This window comes from Ictidomys tridecemlineatus, chromosome 3 (assembly GCF_052094955.1).
Source record: "Ictidomys tridecemlineatus isolate mIctTri1 chromosome 3, mIctTri1.hap1, whole genome shotgun sequence".
Taxonomy (NCBI): domain Eukaryota; kingdom Metazoa; phylum Chordata; class Mammalia; order Rodentia; family Sciuridae; genus Ictidomys; species Ictidomys tridecemlineatus.
The window spans coordinates 25,936,814-25,955,483 of record NC_135479.1 but is presented as its reverse complement, the minus strand read 5'-3'; the positions used below and the strand labels follow the sequence as shown (position 1 = coordinate 25,955,483).

The 18,670-nt window shown below is 54.1% G+C and overlaps 2 protein-coding genes and 1 long non-coding RNA gene across 18 annotated transcripts in view; 1 reads left to right on the top strand and 2 right to left on the bottom strand.

Annotated features, from left to right (window-relative positions):
* Window positions 1–2,649: 2,649 nt before the first annotated feature.
* Epn3 (epsin 3) lies at window positions 2,650–11,922 on the bottom strand. Of its 6 annotated transcripts, none has more exons than XM_078042216.1 (10): window positions 11,802–11,922; window positions 7,943–8,625; window positions 6,639–6,757; window positions 5,969–6,049; window positions 5,626–5,760; window positions 4,633–4,720; window positions 3,934–4,203; window positions 3,674–3,787; window positions 3,313–3,543; window positions 2,650–3,165 (listed from the first exon to the last, which is right to left on the bottom strand). In XM_078042216.1, exons 2-10 carry the CDS (start codon window positions 8,484–8,486, stop codon window positions 2,837–2,839), a joined length of 1,911 nt encoding a protein of 636 aa, XP_077898342.1. In that variant the 5' UTR covers window positions 8,487–8,625; window positions 11,802–11,922; the 3' UTR covers window positions 2,650–2,836. The 6 variants fall into 6 exon arrangements, with proteins under 6 accessions (XP_077898342.1, XP_040124881.2, XP_021579811.2 ...); XM_040268947.2 differs by lacking the exon at window positions 11,802–11,922 and adding an exon at window positions 11,646–11,786; XM_021724136.3 differs by lacking the exon at window positions 11,802–11,922 and adding an exon at window positions 11,646–11,786 and having other exon boundaries at window positions 7,973–8,625.
* LOC144376069 (uncharacterized) lies at window positions 10,257–14,482 on the top strand. Of its 6 annotated transcripts, none has more exons than XR_013436112.1 (3): window positions 10,257–10,504; window positions 11,998–12,083; window positions 13,943–14,482. It is a non-coding gene; the product is annotated as an uncharacterized LOC144376069 (long non-coding RNA). The 6 variants fall into 6 exon arrangements; XR_013436115.1 differs by having other exon boundaries at window positions 13,331–14,482; XR_013436111.1 differs by having other exon boundaries at window positions 11,573–12,083.
* The window catches only part of Mycbpap (MYCBP associated protein), a 21,339-nt gene continuing 15,963 nt past the window's right edge, over window positions 13,295–18,670 (bottom strand). For all 6 annotated transcript variants that reach the window (XM_040268936.2, XM_021724139.3, XM_021724138.3 and 3 more), the window contains 7 exons: window positions 18,449–18,595; window positions 17,669–18,085; window positions 17,171–17,292; window positions 16,384–16,499; window positions 15,718–15,869; window positions 15,379–15,549; window positions 13,295–13,465 (listed from right to left, as the gene is read on the bottom strand). In XM_040268936.2, coding sequence (XP_040124870.2) covers window positions 13,364–13,465; window positions 15,379–15,549; window positions 15,718–15,869; window positions 16,384–16,499; window positions 17,171–17,292; window positions 17,669–18,085; window positions 18,449–18,595 — 1,227 coding nt within the window. In that variant the 3' untranslated portion in view covers window positions 13,295–13,363. The remainder of the gene's footprint in view (window positions 13,466–15,378; window positions 15,550–15,717; window positions 15,870–16,383; window positions 16,500–17,170; window positions 17,293–17,668; window positions 18,086–18,448; window positions 18,596–18,670) is intronic.

Below are 18,670 nucleotides of genomic sequence, written 5' to 3'. Positions count from 1 at the left end.
AACCTGGGCACTCAATGTGAGGAAAAAGATACTTTGGGGACGAAGCTAATAAGAACACATATTGATGGGAAGAATTTGGTTGAGAGAAAGCCATTGAAGCTATGGAGGAGAGAAGAGATCCTTAATACTTAGCAGTTCTGAGAGTGGGGGACTGGCAGGTGGAGATGCTCCAGAGGACATCCTCCAGCTGGGAGGAGTGAGATCAGGAAGCCTGGAGGAAACTGGGACGGTGACAAGTCCCTAAGGGTGCTCATGGGTCAGGGGAGCTGAGAGGTCAAGAGGCTGTGAGGTCATCCTCCTGGATAAGGTGTTGAGGTTGGATCTGGGTGGGGTCAAGTGAGCCAAGAGGGAAGCATCCCGAGAATGAGGAGGAGTGGCAGCCACAGGCAGGAAGGAGGCGGGGCAGCACCACAGTGCCAGTCTCCAGGAGGAGGGTCTCACAAGGAGGAAGATGTCCCAGAAGTAGCTACCAGAAGCAAGGCAACTGAACTACTTTTCCCTGGAGACATAATAGCCCCTCTTGGAGTCTCCAGGGGAGAGTCAATTTTGGTGGGAGAGGCACAGAGATGGATCTGGGACCAAGGAAGATAGAACCTTCCCAGTTTGGGTGCAGCAGAAGATAGATGGGGGCTGGGCTCTGTGTGCTGCCTGGAAAAGCCAGAGACAAGGGGCAGGGATCATTGTCATGGTCAGTGTGTGAAGAAGGTGGACCCCAGCTCTTGTTTATTTATTTGTTGAAAAAGTCACAGACATGAAATGACCAGAGTGCAAGCTCAGAGAGAGGCGTATCAGAAACAAAAGGACTGGGGATTGCAAGAAGTTCAGTCCACAGTTCTGTTTGTTGGCAGAACTGTGGATTGAAGCCAGGACCTCAAGCTTGTTTGGCAAGTGCTCTCCCCCTGAGCTGCACCCCTCCCTCCCAGCCCAAAGAAGGAACTCTTGATCCCATTTGACAAGTAGGGAAATCGAGGCACAGGCAAAGAGAGGTGAAGTAATTTTACTCAAGGTCAGACAGCATAACCACCTATTAAGAGATTATTATCATTAAGTCCAAACTTGGGAGCAGAGTTTTAAACCCTGTCCATCTGACTTCTAAGTAAGTGCTCTTGTCCATCTGGTCTGCAACAGTGGGACTCCCTCCCTCCATACAAACAAAGCAACCCACCCCAGGAGGACAGTGGCATCACACACCCCTACCATCAACAACTTGGATATTTCTTGGGAGGACTATGGAAGGCTGTTTGCTCTCAGTACCTGAAAAGGGGAAGGGGCTAACAGCAGGCTGGCTTGCAGGGCCACCCCTGAGCACTGAGGACACACCAGTGTCCAGTGATCCAGTGATCACGAAGCATTGAGTGAAAGTAAAAGTGGCCGTGATGGCTCCCAGAATGAGTACCAAGCCTTGTACCACTCTTGGTTTCTAAAACCCTTCATGAGCCCACAGTAGGAGCAGACTCCCACTGATAAAGGGAAGTTTCTTGTCAGCTTTGGTGGTGGGGGCAGGGCTCAGAGCTGGATTTAAGATGACCCAGTAAACATAGGAACATGAGTGCTCCTGACCTGGCTTTGCTGCAGCTGCATCACATCCCTCCCACCCCACACACACCTTTTGTCTGCTCTGCTGTACTCTGAGCTCCTGCAGGTTGTGAGCTCGGCAATTCTTGGATTCCTCCCAGGACAGCCCAACCCTTTGTCCACAACAGTCAGTCAATATTTGCTGAATTAAATCTGGGGCCCAGTCTGGGAGCTCCTGGATGAGGAGCCAGACTGTCTGATGACTTTGAATCTCATCTTCTCACAGTCCTTGCTTTGTGACTTTGAACATGCCACTTAACCTCTCTGATTCTCAATTTTCTCACCTATAAAATGGGAGCTGCTGCAAGAGAGACCTGTGCAACTGCACTTGGGAGGACCATGCACTTGGTTTGATGCTCGGATGTTCCTGTATTGAAATTCTTAACCCAATTTTGAAGAGGGTACCCTGCATTTTCTTTCTTTTGTGGGGGTGGGAAGTATTGGGGATGGAACCCAGGGGCACTTTACCATTGAGCCCAAGTCCTTTTTTTATTTTTTTACTTTGAGACTAGGTCTAAGTTGCCGAGCGCCCACTGAATTTGCCCAGGCTATACATGAACTTGGAATCTGCCTGCCTGAGCCTCCAGAATTGCTGGGATTACAGGCGTGTGCCACCACATCTGGCAGCATTTTCATTTTGCAGTGGACCCTGCAGATTCTGTAGCTGTCCTGAATGGGAGTGACAATATTCCCTGTCTCCCAGAGTTGCAATGATTAAAAGAAATGTTCTGCCTAAAGTGCTTAGCACATTAACAAGTGCCCAGTAAATGGGAACAAATGCCTACCGTCCCCTATTAGATCATCCCCAGTGCTTGCTGATGTGCGATGGATAAATGAAATGACCATGACCCATGAGTGACAGCCTGGGAACATCTGGAAGCAAAGGTGCCAGGCCAACAGGAGATGAGGCTGTGGATGGAGGTTTGAGAGGAGTAAGTTGTAAGGAAATGGGACCGTTTCGTGCCCTAGATTGTAGAGCAGTAGTTTCCTCCACAGCCAGTGATCCCTTCTGTAGTCCAGACCCCAGTGCCCACACCCCACAAGAAGTCCCCTTGGTAGTAAGAGCTGAGCCCGTGGGTTCCAGTCTTTATTGTTGGGGTGTGGTCTAGCCACCTCCGCCCCCCAAAACGTCCTCGGTCTCCAACTTCAGGAGTGCACCTTCCGCCTTGCCCCGCGAGGCTGGGATCGGTGCTTGACCAGCACTGCCGCCCCGCCCAAGGTCACGAGGGGGCGTGGCCTCGCGCTCAGGCTGGGGCGTCGCTCAGAGGAAGGGGTTGGTGCCAGACTGCGGGCCCGGGTGCAGCGGCCCAGCCGAGGCGGAGGTGGGCAGCAGCGGCTGCGGCAGGCTGGCGGGCGGTGGGGCGAAGGCTCCAGCCTGTGGGAAGGCGCTGACCGAGGCGGGAAGGGTCATGCCGACCGGCACGCTGCTGAGCGGGAGGGGCAGGGAGGCACTGTAGGTCATGGAGCCCAGGGGCGCCCCGGTAGGCCCGCCGACCGGCAGGCCCAGCGCAGGTGACCCGGTGCGCATCTGGTTCAGGGTCGGCCTGCCCTGCTCACCGAACGGGTTAGTGGGGGACGGAGCGCTGAGTCCTGCGAACGAGAGAGGGCGCAGGAATGGGCGGCGAGATCGGGGTCTTAGAGCCAGGGAAGAGGAAGACGTAGGGCAGCAGCTGGGCTCTGCTGGGAGGGCAGGAGAGAGCAAGGCTCTGGGTGTCGAGGGACTCGGAGGTGCCCTACCTGTCAGAAAGGGATTCCGGGTCTTCGCAGCCTGTGGCGCCTTGACCAATGAGTCAAGGTTGACCAAGGAAGAGGCCGAGGGGCCCAGGAAAGACTCTGGGGTACGGCAGGCACGGGTCTCCTGTCCAGGCTGGGCTAGTGCTTCTCCTAGTACATCCAAGTCAAAGGCATCTGGCTCCTTCGTGCTATTTTGCTTGGAAGTGGGACTAGGGTCTCCAAACAGGTCCAACTCTGAAAGGTACATGATAGAGCTTATTGGTGGGAGACAGATTGACCACTGAGATGAAGGGAAGAGGGCAGGAGCCCAGTCTGCTGAGCCACTCATTCCCAAAGCCTCATTATCTCTTGGCCTCCTGCTCACCCACAGGGCTGCTGGGCTTCCCTGAGGGCAAGGCCTGCCCCTCCAGACCCTCCTTGGTTTTTGTGGATTCTGGAGGTTTGGCAAATAGGTCGAAGTTCGAGGTACCACCTAGAACTAGACAAGGAGAAAGAGGGAGATGAGTTGGCAAAAAGGGCAGGCACTGGTCTGACCCCTTTCCTGGGAAGTGGCCCTCTTAGCACAGTACCTGCTGGCACCAGAGGGAGGGGGACCCAGAAGACCCTCTGCCGCCCCCCCCTTACCAGGTGTGTCAGAAGACTCCATGGAGGCCCCCCAAGGGTCAGCTCCAGTGCTGGGGAGTTTGTGGTGGGGAGACTTTGGTGCCCAGGGGTCTGTGGTGGGGAGTCCAGCAGGCAGCACTGGGGTCCTGCCCCAGGGCTCAGAGGAGGAGAGGGTAGGAAGCAAGTCCCAAGGCTGGCTTCGGGACAGAGCGTTTCCTGAGGGGACTGGAGACCAGGGGTCTGCAGAAGGTCCCCAGGAAGAGCCACTGGGTTCTGTGTTCGGCCTGAGACCTAGAATGGGAATAGCACAGGTGTAAACCCAGACCCCCAGCTCCCAGAATCCTCGTGCAGGGCCTCTCCCAGTTACACAGCCCAAGTGGGAGGTATGGGAGCCACTTGACAGGTGGAATGCTGCCTCAGGAGCAACCAGCAGCTGAAGTCCAGGTTAATTATCCCAGGCCTCTGGACCTCCAGGCATGGGCAGTGTTGGCCACCTTCCCATTCAGGGCTGGAATGGCTAGAGGGCAGCAAGAGAATCTCTACTGAGATTCACATCACTGGGTTCTTTCACCATAAAAGCCAGGTCACAGAGGCAGCTGTGACTGGGGGAGGTGAGAGATTTGCCCCAGCTAATGTGGGGAAGTGGTTGACCATAGTGGCTGGGAAGGAAGGGGCTTTCTGGGACCAACCTAGGAGCGTCTTGCAGACCTGCATACCCACCTGGGATGTCCCATGGGTCAGCAGAGCAATGTGTGGAGGGTGGGGCTGTGGCAGGTGCAAAGATGTCAGCCAAGTCCAGGATGGAGGACTGTGGAGGGGAGAGGCAGCTTGGACGTAGGCAGGGCCCAGAGGGAGGGCAGGCCCTGACCTGCCAGCCTAACTCGAACTCATTCCCTCCTTTATTCATTCCACAAACATCTTTTAATGATCCCTCACCTCTGTACAGCTTCCAGTTTATAAAATGTTTCCTCATCCATTGACTGCCCACTTTCATAACAACCCTGTGAGGAAGGTAAAGCAGGTGATATACCCACTTTACAGATGAGCCAGTTCAAGCCCAAAGAGGGGAATTGGTTTGCCTGAAGTTACACAGCCAGGGAGAGGCAGCGCTGGGATAGAATTCAGGCCAGCAGAAAGAGGCCGTGAGAGCAGAGATGATCTTTTTTTTTTTTTTTTAAACAAACCTACCTCCATAGGTCAGTGTCCAAGAAAAACTGACCACATGAATGTGGGCAGAAAGGGGATAGAGACTCCCCTTGGGCGGCCTGAATAGCTTTGGAGGTGGTCTTGCTCTCAGAAGCCATGTACTCCCCCACCCACCCCTGCCAGGCTGCCCAAGATGTCTTCAGCACCATGTGCCAGAGTCAGCCCCTAGTCGTGATCCACAGTATCCCGTCATCCTACAATATCAGGATCAAAGAACCTACTGTGTAGAAGGGAAAACCAAGGCCTAGACAGTGATATTCTCCAAGTCATAAAGTAAGTGGCAGCAAATCCAAGGATCTTGGTCAGGATCTTGTCACATCCCATTTTGCTCTCAGCTCAAGTCTAGATCATGCGTATGGGACCAGGGGCTGTTACATGCTGCCACCCCCATTTTCCTTTAATAAATATTTAAGTAGTACTTACTATACACCAAGCACTGTTCTACGCTCTACAAATACTAAATTACCTCCCAGGCCTGCTGGCCTACGCACCCCACTTGCTCCCTACCTGACTGGTTTTCAGCTTCTCTTCCTCCTTTTTCTCTTCTCTTCCTGGTTCTGTGTCCCCCCGATGGCGATGGTGAACCACAGCCCCTACACCATTGGCCACGGGGGAGTCATCTCCCCGCCAGGACCTCACCTCCTGCAGAAGGTACAGAGGCAGGAGGAGCATGAGCAGTTCAAGCTGAACTTGAGGGGACCTGTGCGTCCAGCCTGGGGTCAAGGAGAGAGCAGGGTGGGAGGTACCAAGTTAGAGCAGCAGAGAAGCCGGTTAGTGCCCATAGCACCTCCACCAGCACCGCACTGGGGCACCTGCAGCCCAGGCCCAGGCGGTTCAGCCCACTCACTACCTTCTGGTGCTCTTGCTGGCTCAGGCGCAGAGCCAGCTGCAGCTGTAGGTCCTCATCCCTGTGGGAGGCTGGGGGTACTGGCTGCAGGGAGGAAGACGGGTGAACTTGACTCAGCACTCCCCACCCTTGGCCAGAGGGCCAGCATAGCTTTGCCCAGGAAGCAGGGATGGAGACAGAAATGGCCACCATAAATGGGGCGGGCAGTGAGGATGTCGCTTAAGGATCAGGAAGCTGGGTCTTTCTCTTCTGGTGGCCTGAGTGCTCCCCTAGCACCACCATATGTGCCCAGCTGCTTCTTACCTGGTCTGCCTGCATCCGCAGAGGTTATGGCAGAGATGATAACAGAGGTACTATCACTGTCCTCCCTAAAGAACAGCTGATGGGGGAGCAGCAATCCCAGTGTTTTCAAGGATGTCTTCAGCATGCTCCCTCCCCCATCACAAGGCCCTTCAAACATACTGTATACCCCAACCACACGTCACACTCCCAGGCCCAACCAGAGAGGACTGAAGTCCAAGAGGGTCCTGCCTGAAACAAACCCAGGGACACAGGCCCTACACTGTCCTTGAGAGAGGAATAGGGCTTGAGGCCCAGGGTGGGAAACCCGAGTCATGGAGCACCAGGCCTCTCTCCTCCCTCTGCGGCCCGCCCGGGACAACTGAGGTCTCACCTTCTCAGCCTCTTCTCGGCTCATGGCCAGTGCTAGCTGCAACTGCAGCTCCTCTTCTCCTGACGTCTGGGGCCGCGCTTGCTCCAGGTCCGAGGCATAGCGGGGGGACGAGGAGGCAGCTGCAACAACCATCATGGCCTCTATGACCACACTAGTACCCACAGGGCCACAGTACCCACATTCCTCTGCCTGCTAGGAAGCTGAGGATCAGATAGGGAAACTGAGGCAAAAAAAACAACAACTGACTGTCAAGGGCTCCAGTGAGCCAGGTGTTTTACTGGGCACTTCCTGTAGATTCCCCATTCCACCCAGGAAATGCAGATGCCAGTGCCACCTTAGCAGATGGGCAGACACCTCAGAGGGTGCCAGGATCCTGAAGCAGGACTTGAGCTCAGGTCCCTTGAATCCTGCTCTTGGACTCTTCCAGCTGGACCCCACTGTGCTTGGAGCCAAGAGGAGTGGGAAGGCAGGAACTTCCAATATAACAAAGTCACAGCCCAAAGCTCTCAGCAAGCCATCAACAACTTTATGAAAGCAGGGCCATTCTAAGCCACATCAGGTAGTGCACACCTATAATCCCAGCTACTCAGGAAGCCAAGGCAAGAGAATTGCAAGTCTGAGGACAGCCTTGCAATTTAGTGAAACTCTGTCTCAAAATAAAAAGGGCTGGGGATGCAGCTCAGAGGTGGAGCTTACCTAGGTTCAGTCCCCCATCCCCAGCCTCCAAAAAAAGGAGGGCTATTCCAGAGTTCCTCAGGTCAGCCTTCACTGCTGGGGGAAGCATTCAGGAACTGCCCAGCAACTGCCCCTATTTTCAAGGGCAGTGCCCTCAAGAGAGAGAGTTAAGAGGAATGCCACATGTCTGGTTGAGGGCCTTTTGTTTTGTTTTGTTTTGTCTTGTTCTTGTTTTGTTTTGCTTTGTTTTTTAACAGATCAAATAACAGAAGTTATCCCCATCTTACAGATAAGGAAACTGAAGTTCAAAGAGTTGGTTATCCAGGTCACACAGCTTGGAAGGGGTACAATAGATGGTATCTGACCCGAGTCTGTGCAACCACCATGCCATCCTAGCAATGGTTAATTAATAAATTGAATGGCAAATGTATAATAACATTATATTTGAGCTAACTTGAGCAGTGCTTGCTATGTGGGAGCATTATATCTTGCACATTACACTCCTTATCTTTCTCGTCCTCATAACATCCCTCCAAGGTAAATACTATTCACCATGGTTCAGGGTTGCAAAGCCAGGGTTGGACTCTGGCCACTTCCCTGTCCCAGCCACACTCTCGGGGCTCACTCACAGGTGTAGGAGGATGGAGAACCCCGCTCACCGCGGCGGCTGAAGCTCAGCTGCCCGCTGCCGATGCCTGCGCCCTCCAGGGCCATGCGCTCCTTGGTCTTAAGGGCATGAGTTCGTTCCTGCCGCAGGCGCTCCTCGTCCTTGAGCAGGGCCATCACCTGCTTGACCTTCTCGCGAACGTTGACGCCTTGGTCCTTGCCATCGCGGTCGATGTACTGGAAGTCCTTGAGCGTCTGGATGGTGTAGAGGTTCTCACGGCACTGGTGCGCCACGCGCTCCGAGCCGGTCTTGAGCAGATAGTCCAGCAGCGTCAGCGCCTTGTACACGTGCCGCCAGTTCTTGCCACTGTCGTTGAGCCGACGCCACAGCATGCCCATGACCTCGGCGAAGGCCACCGTATTGAAGGTCAGGTCGGCGATCTCCGACATAAGGGAGCTGGGTGGACCCCAGGGGTCATTGCTAGTAGCCTCGCGCACTTTGATCTCCGCCTCGGAGTAATTGTGCACGATGTTCTTCACTTGGCGGCGAAGCGCAGAGGTCGTCATGGCTGGAGACTTGGAGGTGGGCGGCCCCCGCCCCCGTTGGAGGTGGAGGGCCGAGGGCCACCGTCGCGAGGTCACGGTCTTGAAGGTCGAGCCGCCGTGCTCTCAGCAGGGCGGCTGTGTCCTTGGGTCCCACATGGGGCTGAGGAAGAGAAGGTCCGGAACTCAGGATCAGTGCTCCCCTCCCAAGGGTCACTCAGCACTGACTGACAAAGGCCTAGCCAGAATGTTCCAGCTGGTAGGAACAGCCTTCAGTGGACACTCACTTTTATTTTTCTTATTTTACTTATTATTCAGCAGGTATTTGTAGCTTGGCACACCCATCTACACAACCACACCAGAGATGCCATGATAACTATCTCCACTCAAGCATGGGGATAGTGAGATTCAGGAATTCCATGGCTTGTCCAAAATCACAGAGCTGCTAAGTGGGGGGCCAGGATGACCCAGAGTGGGTGGCCTCAGCGAGGACCTTAACATGACCGCTGTGATGCCCACTCCCCTGCCTCGCTCCTGATTGGCTCCCTCTGGGGAGGATCTTGCTCACAGGTTTCCTGCCGCCTTTGTTCGCTCTCCTCTTTTCCTTCTATGCTGATTTTTATAGTTTGATTTGTTCAGCACCTGGTTCCTGGGACCTTCCCTGGGTCAGGCCCTACACCAAGCTCAGGACACGTGTGTTGGTTCACCCACATTTGGTTGTGAGGGTACAGATGATCACAGTCCAGTGCAGGCATGCACAGAAGAACAGAAGATGCATGCAAGGAAAATCTGAGGAGACTTTTTGGAGGAGATGGTGGCTGAGCCAAGATTGGGGACCCAAAGGGGAGGAGGAGAAGAAGAGGGAGCCACAGAGAGGGCAAAGGGAAGGAGCTTGTGGGAGTAACTGTGTGTCACAGAGATCTAGCCACCACTACCCCCCCCCCCCCGCCGCCACCAGAGGCCAGAGAGGGGATGTGACCTGCTCACATCATATGGTGTGTAGTTGGAAGGGCTTGGGGCTGACATCTACATTTCCATAAGATTAATCCTGTTACTAAATTGGTAATTAATGAATCTGAATATTTTACTATCTCAGTTCCATTTTCAGCCAAAATAGAAGCTCCCTGAAGGCAGGGACAATTCAGGCTCTTCAAACTCCCAAGGCCCTGGGTGCATAGAAGACCTCTAATAGCCCAGCACAGGGAGGATCAGGGCTAGTCTCTCTCCCTTGCCCCAGCCTCAGGGCCAGGCCCAAGATAGAAAAATTCTCTCAATACCCTATCAGAAACCAAAGAGGAACCTCTCTGCCACCTCCCTTCCTCTGGCACCGGTACAGGGACAAGGCACATGCACTGGCTGAGCTTGTAGAACCTCTGCTTCCCCCATACCATCACGATAGCCACGGAGATCGCACCTCCCAACATCACCCTCCGCCCCAGTCTGGCTGTGTCAGCTGGTCCCCAAGCTGCCAGAGACAGGACTCAGAAGGCTGTCCTGCTCCCAGGGCCCTCAAAGCCACTCTCCTTCCATCCCGGTGCTGCCAGTGCTGAGCTCAGTCCAAAGCACCCCACGGGCCTTGGCAAGTCCCGTCAGGGCCCAGGTGCCTCAGAGGGCATGGCCCCGAGGATCTGATCCTGTGGGAGCCAGGCAAGATGAAGTGTGGCTGGCCCAAAGTGCTGCCTACCTTCTGTCTGTCTTTCTGTCCAGCTGGTAGTAGGCCTTCTGTGGGGATGCTATGGCCTCAACTTGTTTAACTCCTGCCCTCCCCCTTGCTAGTGACTCAGACTTGTCTTTACCTCCCCAAGGGGCGGGGCAGGCCAGCAGTGGCAGAGTCAAGATGGGAAATAATTGTGCTCAGAAGCTGGCCCCAGTGCATGCCCCTCCCTGCTGGCCAATGGAACTAGCAGAACCAGTCTGGTATCCTGATTCCACCAGAGCCCTACCTGGGCCTGGCTGCTCCAGCCCTCCTTCCGGTCTTAGTGGGAGGGGGACCTCCTGGTGTAGCCGGGCAACCCTGCCTGGACTTTTCTCCTAGGAAAAAGGTGGGCATCTCTGCACATCTCTGCAGGAACTGGGGTGGGAGAGGGGCCAGAAACAAAGGGAGGTGCCTTGACCTCCTCCCCCTAGAGTTTGAGGGGACAAGGTAGGGAAGAAGAGGGGGCAGAGTGAAGGCAAGGGAGTCCGGAGGGGGGAGGAAAGGCAGTCAGGAGGAGCAGCTGGGAGCCCTGCCAGCCGTGTTACAAGCAAAGGGTTTTATCGAAGACAATATGCCCAGGAATAAAAGGGAGTGAAATAGAAACCCGCTGCCGATAAGGCGCAGCGGCAGCGGCAGCCCCAGGCAGCTTGTATGGAATTACTGCAGTGACCTTGAGCCAGACCCTGTCAGGTGGAGGGAAGGACACTGAGAAGCCAGGACTTGGGAGGCCAATTCAGATGGGGCAGGAGGCAGGAGGGAACAGGTAGAGGGGGCGAGTAGGCTGGGATGGGACAGCGGGGAGGGTAGGGGTCTACACACGACTCAGGAGAACTGGGGGGCCGGGGCTTCTCTTCTCAGGGTCTGCAGGATGGGAATGGGGAGAGACCTGGAGAGAGTCCCAAAAGTCAGCACTGTGTAAGCAGATGGCATCCCCAGAGTGGGGTTCAGAGAGATGGGCAGAACCTAGATCTGTCCAGTCACATGCACACGTTTGCTCAAGTCCACATGTGCCCCTTCGGCCAGCAGCCCCTCCCCATCCTCTACTCCCCTCGGTCCAGCGTGAACGCGGGAGGAGTGGCAGGACCTTTCTTTTGCTGGAGGGACAGGAGACTGATGCTAGCCCTAAGCTTCTGTTGGTTTTGTCAGCTCTGGGGCAGCTGTGTGCTGGGGGCACTAAAGTAGGCTGAGGGTCACCCTGGGGCTAGACGTGCAGCAGGAACCCAGGAAGAAGGACCAGCAGAGATGTGCCAGAATTTGTGAGGAGTGCCACCAAAGTTGCTAGATGCCACCAAAGACATTAATCCCGGGATGGAGAGGGAGACCCTGAGTCTTTCCTGGGGGGGTGACTCGGAGGGACAGGGGACCCAGGTAAGAAGCTTTCAAGTCCTCTACAGCCCAGCCCTGTCCTTTCTAGCACCTGGGAAAGAGACCAAGCCCCAAGCCCACCTGTCATGGAGGGCTCTTCTGCTGCCAGGGAAGGAGCTTACCTCCAGCGCGGGCTCCCTCAGCCCCAGCCCGAGCAGCCTCTGCAGTGACCCTCTGACCAGCAAGGCAGGGGGATGGCACAGCCTCGGGAGTGGCTCCAGAGCCATCCACCATGGACCCTCGACCCCAAGACCCACCCTCTCCCAGGAGGCACAGACCCCTCAGAAGGGTGGTGGCAGGGTCCCCCAATAGGCTGCGGCTCTGCCTCTTGCCCGTTTGCCTCCTAGAGTCTGGCCAGCCCGCAGCACTCAGGAGGAAAGTTGCTTGGCTGGCCGGGCAGGTCTGCCTCAGCAGTAACAGGACACAGGAGGACGCAGGGCAGGCAGTGTGTTAACCCCTTCCTGCTGCCTCCAGGAGGGCGGGGCATTCAGAGACAGTCCTGCCTGCTGGTGATCCCCCAGGGTGCGGATCTGGAGCCGGGGACCTACTCCCATCCTACAGTGAGTTAACCCTTCCCTTACCTCCTCAATAGGAAACAGGGGTGGGGGCTCCCCAACACCCCCACCACACCACACCCCTCCTCCTCTAGAGGACATTAAAGTGGAGGGAAGGACCATTCCCTGGGGCTGTCCCTTTGTGGGCTTCTAGCCGGCTTCCTCAGCCACTCTGAGGGGCTTCAGGACTCTCCAACTGAGCACCCTGCCCTCTCTGAACCTCCTTCTCTCAGGTCTCAACTGGAGGGTGCTGGAGTCCATGAGGTCATTATCAGAAACACCAAATGTGGGGCTGGGGATGTGGCTCAAGCGGTAGCGCGCTCGCCTGGCATGCGTGCGGCCTGGCTTTGATCCTCAGCACCACATACAAACAAAGATGTTGTGTCCGCCGAAATCTAAAGAATAAATATTAAAAAAAAATTCTCTCTCCTCACTCTCTTTAAAAATAAATAAATAAATAAATTTAAGATAAAAAAAAAAAAGGAAACACCAAATGTGAATATGAGGGGCTTTGAGCCACTCCTGAATCTCCCACCCACACCTGTCTTGCCCCATCAGCACATCAGACCACAAGCTCCTCTGCCACAGTTCAGGGAGTGATCCTCCAATCTCAGGAGCCCTGCCCACATGGGTGTCACCCTTAGAAAACCCTGTGGTGCTGGGTCTGATCAGGGACCTCAGCTCATTTCACATCATCTATACAGGGAAGGCAGTGTGAAGTCAGGCCAGCTGCTTTAACATAAAGCGGGGAGAAAACAGATTCCAGAATAATCTCTGGCTGAAGACAAAGGGGTCTGCCCTCCAGGGTCTAGGAGGTGTGGTAGTGTCTTCTTGGGGACTGGACTCTGAGGCCAACTGAAGTGGGAGATCTCAAGGAGCCAGGTCCCATGGGCTCTGCTTCTCCTAATCTCACACTTTATCACACTTGGTGATGACACTTTGGAAGACCTGGCTCCAAGAAGCATGATCCTTTTTAGAACCAAGACAGACTGGAGCAGGAACTACGAAAGTGATGCTATCTGTCCTGTCACCTGATTTCATTCCTTGTCCTGCTACCAATTTGTGCTTCTGTTCATGCTCTCTATATTACCTCCCGGGAGGGGATGGCTCCAGGAGCAGGGCAGAGGGGAATCGGGGCAGGTGGGCCATGGGAGCACCTGGGCCATGAGCTGACCTCACTTGAGATCCAACACCAAGACATAGAGGCACAGGGGAAGTGGTAGAAGCCTAAAGGTTCTTTATTAACTTATCAGCCAGTTTCCCAGGAGGATACATGGACCCGAGAGTCAGCTGCAGAGATGGAAAGATTCCTCAACGTTCTTTATGGGGCTGAGCTCGTCAGCCAAGATCATCAGGTCAGTCACTAGGACATTCAGCAGTTCCAAGACCTGGAAGAACAGGACAGATGTCACAGGCAAGGGCTTGCTCTGTGGAGACCTGACAGAAAGGTAGCTATTAGTCAAGAGATGCTAGAAGAGATGGAAAGAGGAGAACCAAGTTCAAGAGTTTCTATAGAATTTCTGTTTTTTGCAAACAATTTTATTTTTCAGACCTACTGGGGGAGGTAATCCTGCCCCGGGGGCTCTGGGAGCCTACAGATGTTAAAAGGGCAACTCCAGAGAGCCCAGGGAGCAGCACCCATTAGCCCCTCAAGGGTGGGGCTGGGCTCAGTCTCAATTCCACTCCTACCTCCCTGGAGGCCAATTTGTCTTCCTGTAAGATCATAGATGCAGATACTGAAAGGAGTCCAAGACTGTCCCCCACTAGGCTGGACCACACAAGCCTGAGCAATTTGATTTTTAATATCAAAGAGCTAAGGAAGAGTTTGCCCCATGAGTTCTCAGAGCCCTTTAATTCCTTTCTAGACCCCATCGATCATCGGAAATCTCAGTAACGTCACCAGCAGCAATTGGAACTTCTGATCAAATGAGATCTGGAGTGTTACCACAGTGCACAGTGATGTAAGCCTCACTCCCAACTGTCCACATCAGAGGAAGAGAAAGCACCACTACAGACTCGCTGACACAGCCAGCTGGCTTTGTGGCTGTCCCTCCCAAGCAACAATAACAAAAAAGAAAACAGAACCTAGAACCTAGGACCCGCTGCTTAAAAACAGATCACGATGAAGGCTTTCCTGTGGATGTACCCTTGCTACAGTGTGAATGTGACCTGTCCCCTCTGAAATTTGATTCCCAGTGTAAAGGTGTTGAGAGGTGGTGGGACTTAAGTCGAGAAGGCATAATGTCTTCAGGAGCATGAGAGTTCTAAGCCCAATATGGCGGTGCCTGTGATCCCAACTGCCTAGAAGACTGAGGCAGGAGGATCACAAGTTGGAGGCCAGTCTCAGCAACTTAGGAAGACCCTGTCTCATTTTTTTTTTTTAAATAAAAGGGGCTATGGATGCAGCTCAGTGGTAGAATGCTTGCCTAGTGTGACCAAAAGCCCTGGATTTTCCCAGTACTGGGGGGTGGGTGAGCTCTCTTGGGACTGGATTGGTTATAAATGAGACTCCTGTGTTTTGCCTTCTTGCCCTTTGGCTTTCCACCATGAGTTGAAGCAGCGAGGCCCTTGCTGGCACCAGGTTCTTAGACTGCCCAGTCTTCAGACTGTGAATCAAAAATGAACTTTTTTCTTTGTAAGTCACCCAGTCTGTGGCACTTTGTTATAGCAATAGAGAGACAAAGATGATCCTGTGTAGTTTTCTCCCAAGGAACCTTTCTGCCAGGGTGTGCATAAAGGCAGCGGTAGAAGTGGCAGAAAGAGAAGTGCTTCCTTGTTCTCCATTCCCTTAGAGTCTGTTTCCTGACAGCAGCCAGAAGGACCTTCTAAAGCCTAAGCCATACCATGTTGCTCCTCCATTCAAGATACTGTGTGATTTCTCAGTCTCTCAGAGAAAATCCTGAGTCCTCCCAATAGGCAACAAAGTCCCATGTGGCCACCCCATGTGCCTTCCAGTGGCCTACTCCGCTGGCCTGCTCCCTCCAATGCAAGAGTTGCTTCCTCTGCCTAGGACACATTTCTAGCTACCCTTCACCCTTCTTCAAGCCTTTCTATGGTGTCACCTTCTCAGGGAGGCCCCTGCCCCTGGCCGACCCCGATTCATGGTCTTTGTCACAGTGCTCATCTCCTGACACGCACGCATGCATGAGGGCAGCCTTACATTCTAGGATGCCCCTCATGAGGCAGCTCTGCCTCCATCACTGATGGAGCAGGAGCTCATTTGGGGAATAAATGGAATGAATGACGCAGGGGGAGGGAGGTGTGGGGGAGGGGAGGCTGGCTACTGGGCTCCTCCCTTCACCTCTGTGTGCATCCTCCGCATATATTTCTCCTTGACCAGGGGATCTATGGGTTCATGGGAAGGAACGGTGCTGTCAGGGGCAGGGTCGTCGGAGGAAAGCCTGTCCCGACTTGAAGATTTCAGTATTTTCTTGTCATCCTTTGCCTTCTGCTTCTTGCTGTTGATGCGGTCCTGCTTGGAGAGATGGAGACACACACACAGCCTTCAGGAGCTCCCAAGGTAGGGCGGGTAGGTTTTCCACATCGGTTCCCTGGGAGCTGGGCCTTGTGCTGGAGAGATCTCCAGGTTCCTGCCGCCCCTTGGACGCCCTCCCCAGACCCCAGACCGTGTTCCACATGCCTCTTTCCCTGCCATCCTGGCTCCTTTTTTGTCCTCTTTGTCTCTGATTCCCAGTTGCTTCTTTTCCTGCATTGCTCCTTTCCGGCCTTCTGTCTCCTTCCCAATTTTTCCAGCTGTCGTCTTCACTTCTGTGATGGGAGGTGATTTTCGATCTAAGGGGAGTGAGTGGAAGAACATGTAGCAGGCCCCCTGCGGTCTAGCTGACAACACAGGCCTGTGAGGGGGCTGGGAATGAGGCAGAAAAGCAAAGGGTGAGGCTTTAAACCCTCTTCTCAGAGGCTTGGAGAGAATTCCCATAGGTTGAGAGCAGAGGCAGGCACCACTTCCCTGAGCTCCTTTATTCAGGCATGTGACCTTGTGGTACAAGATTGTGGGGCAGGGGCAGAAGGCCTAGGTTCTAGCCCCAGCTCCACCATGCCCCACGTATGGCCACAGACAGGTCATTTAAATTTTGGGGACTCTTCCTGCAAACTTGGGGGACTTGAATGAAGGCGATCATTAAGGTAGCTTCTAAGCCCCAAATCCTGGCAGCAGACAGAGGATACCATATGCCACTCCATGGCCCAACCTAGCAGAGTGCCCACCACAGGGTTACAAATAGCCAAGGTACAACTGCTGTCTGGGTAGAGTGCTGGGGAAGACTACTTGTGCTGCTCAGTGTCTGACCTTGCTCTTCTGGAACATCCAAATAGACAGTCTCCTTCTCAGGCAGGCCTAGCAGAATCCTTAGCCACAGGGAGTGGCTCACCAGGCTGTCAATTACATCTCGCCACAGCTGCAAACTAGAGGGCAAGATGTGTTAGAGAAAAACCACCACTCCCCACTTGTCCTTGAATCTGCAGAGGCTTAGGTGACTCCCTTCAAAGACCTTAGTGCCAGGAACTACCATGCAAATCTCATGCCACCAAGCAGACGGCATCCTCTCCAATACTGTGCCAGTGCTCAGATGGGAGTCTGGCTTCCCTGGGGCAGCATCCAAGAAGAGATGGCCCAGGACTGGGGTTGGAGGCCTCCCTGAATCACGTCCTACTTCAGCATCTAAACTATAGTTTGGGGCTACAGTTAGGCTTGGGCCCACCCCCTGGAGGGGCTGAGCCTTGAAAGAGTTTTTTAGCATGAGGCTCCTGGGGGCTGTATTCTGAGAGCCTTGCAAAAGGCCCCCACGCCCACCCAAGCAGCTGCCAGGCAAGAGATAAGTGAAGCTTTTACTGGGATCTCCTTTTTTCATTCTTCTACTCATTGAGAAGGAACAAGAGGAGGAGGAGGAGGACAAGGCAAGGTATGTACTCTGCAGCACTTGCTCCCCAGGGAGCAGAGGCAGCTGTAAAGCTGCTGTGGCAGGTCCTAGAACATTCTTCAGCAATCTGAATTTAAGGGATGTTCATCCCCTTCAGTCCAGGAACTCCCTGACAAATGTCACCAAGGGAAGAGGGACATGGGGAGGGGGGGCTACCACAGCTGGTGCAGGAGGTTGGACTGCAATGGCTTCTGCTCCTGGCACAGCTCCAAGGCTGCCTTGTTGAGGCTGATCAGGGCATCCTCTTTCTGGTGGTCTTCTGGGAGCTTCATCACTGCCTGGTGAGGGGCATGAGCACCATGGGCAACTGTTCTGCCCTGGTACAATGGGGGTTCCTATATCATCTAGTGATGAGAAGAATCAGGAGCCATGAACTCTAAGGTGCCTTTTGTGGCACCTGGAACCTCCCCCAGAAATCTGTCATGAACCCCTTCTCTGAGGTTTGCCAGGTCACAGAAGGAGCCCTTCCTACACCAAAGCTTCCTGAGGATCCCAGGGGAAAAAGTTGTGTCAAAAGATCACTTTTTCTGGGCCCTCGGAAGGTTCACTCACTCTGCCCATGAGGTGATGGAGCTAATTGGTTTGGGGCAAGGAGCAGTGTGCCCAGCTGTCCAGGGCCATTCTCCACTAATCCCTTCCAGGTCTCAGACACACCTTTCTGAATTCCTTCAGGCAGAGGTTCCACTCAGTCAGGGGGACACCTGGCGGCTCGCAAAGGCTCCATGTGCTATCCACCTCTGGGATCTCCACCAGGATCTCCTCCATGATGCTCTTCCTCTGTGAAATCTTGGTCCCTACTCTAGTCTTCTGGAACGTGGAGTAATCTCGAAAGTTGCTGTGGGCCTCATTCTCATGCTGGGATGGTTGAGGCTCCCTGACTGGGTTCCTGAAGTTTGTCATGTTGTCCACATTTGACGACTCCTTCTCCAGATGGGCAGATGGGGTCACTGGCACCCTGGGGCTCAGGTGCTCTTCCTCACCTGCCCGGGCTTCCTCAGACTTGGCAGACAGGATCCTGCACTGGTTCCACAGTTGATGCAGGTTCTGTATCACATGGTGCTGGTAATACAGCTGCAGCAGAGGAGCCGGATGACAGCAGAGAGTGAGTGGCTGAGGCCAGGGGGACTCCCCCTCCCACTCCCCGTCCAGCCTTCAATTTAAAACTTTTTTTTGGGGGGGGGGCTTCCAAGAAAGTCTGGGTTTAGATGAAAGAGTCTGTGAGGCCCTGTCCCTACCAAGCACCCACTTACTAGCTATCTCGGGCACATTCCCTAATCTGTCTGGGTCTCAGTTTCCTCAGTATAAAATGAGGATATAAGAGTACCCACATCTTATCATAGGACTGGTGTAAGGAGAAAGTGAGTTACTTGTGTCCGGCACACAGATGGGTTTGGTCCCAAAACTGCCCAGGGCACACGTGGTGCCACCCCGTACGTGAGGATTCCTATGGCAGAACAACTCCTCCTCAGTGAGATAGGCATCCACGGGTGAAGGCATGCGCTCCGGGGTCAGGATCCCCCTCAGCAGCTCCTGCAGCACATCCTTCGCTATGGAGACTGCATCATGAGTGGCCAGCTTGCTCTGAGGAAGGGAAAGTGGCATAAGGTGGCAGCCCAGGCTCCCAGCACCCATGCAAACTTGAAGGAAGCCAGATCT

What these genes read in the sequence shown, in the direction of transcription:
- Epn3 (XM_078042216.1), bottom strand. Translation starts at nt 8,486, where the DNA reads ATGACGACCTCTGCGCTTCGCCGCCAAGTGAAGAACATCGTGCACAAT. An exon ending in GGAGTCTTCTGACACACCTG is followed by an intron (nt 3,788 to 3,933) that starts GTAAGGGGGGGG and finishes CTCCTTGTCTAG; the next exon opens with TTCTAGGTGGTACCTCGAAC. An exon ending in GAAGCCCAGCAGCCCTGTGG is followed by an intron (nt 3,544 to 3,673) that starts GTGAGCAGGAGG and finishes TGTACCTTTCAG; the next exon opens with AGTTGGACCTGTTTGGAGAC.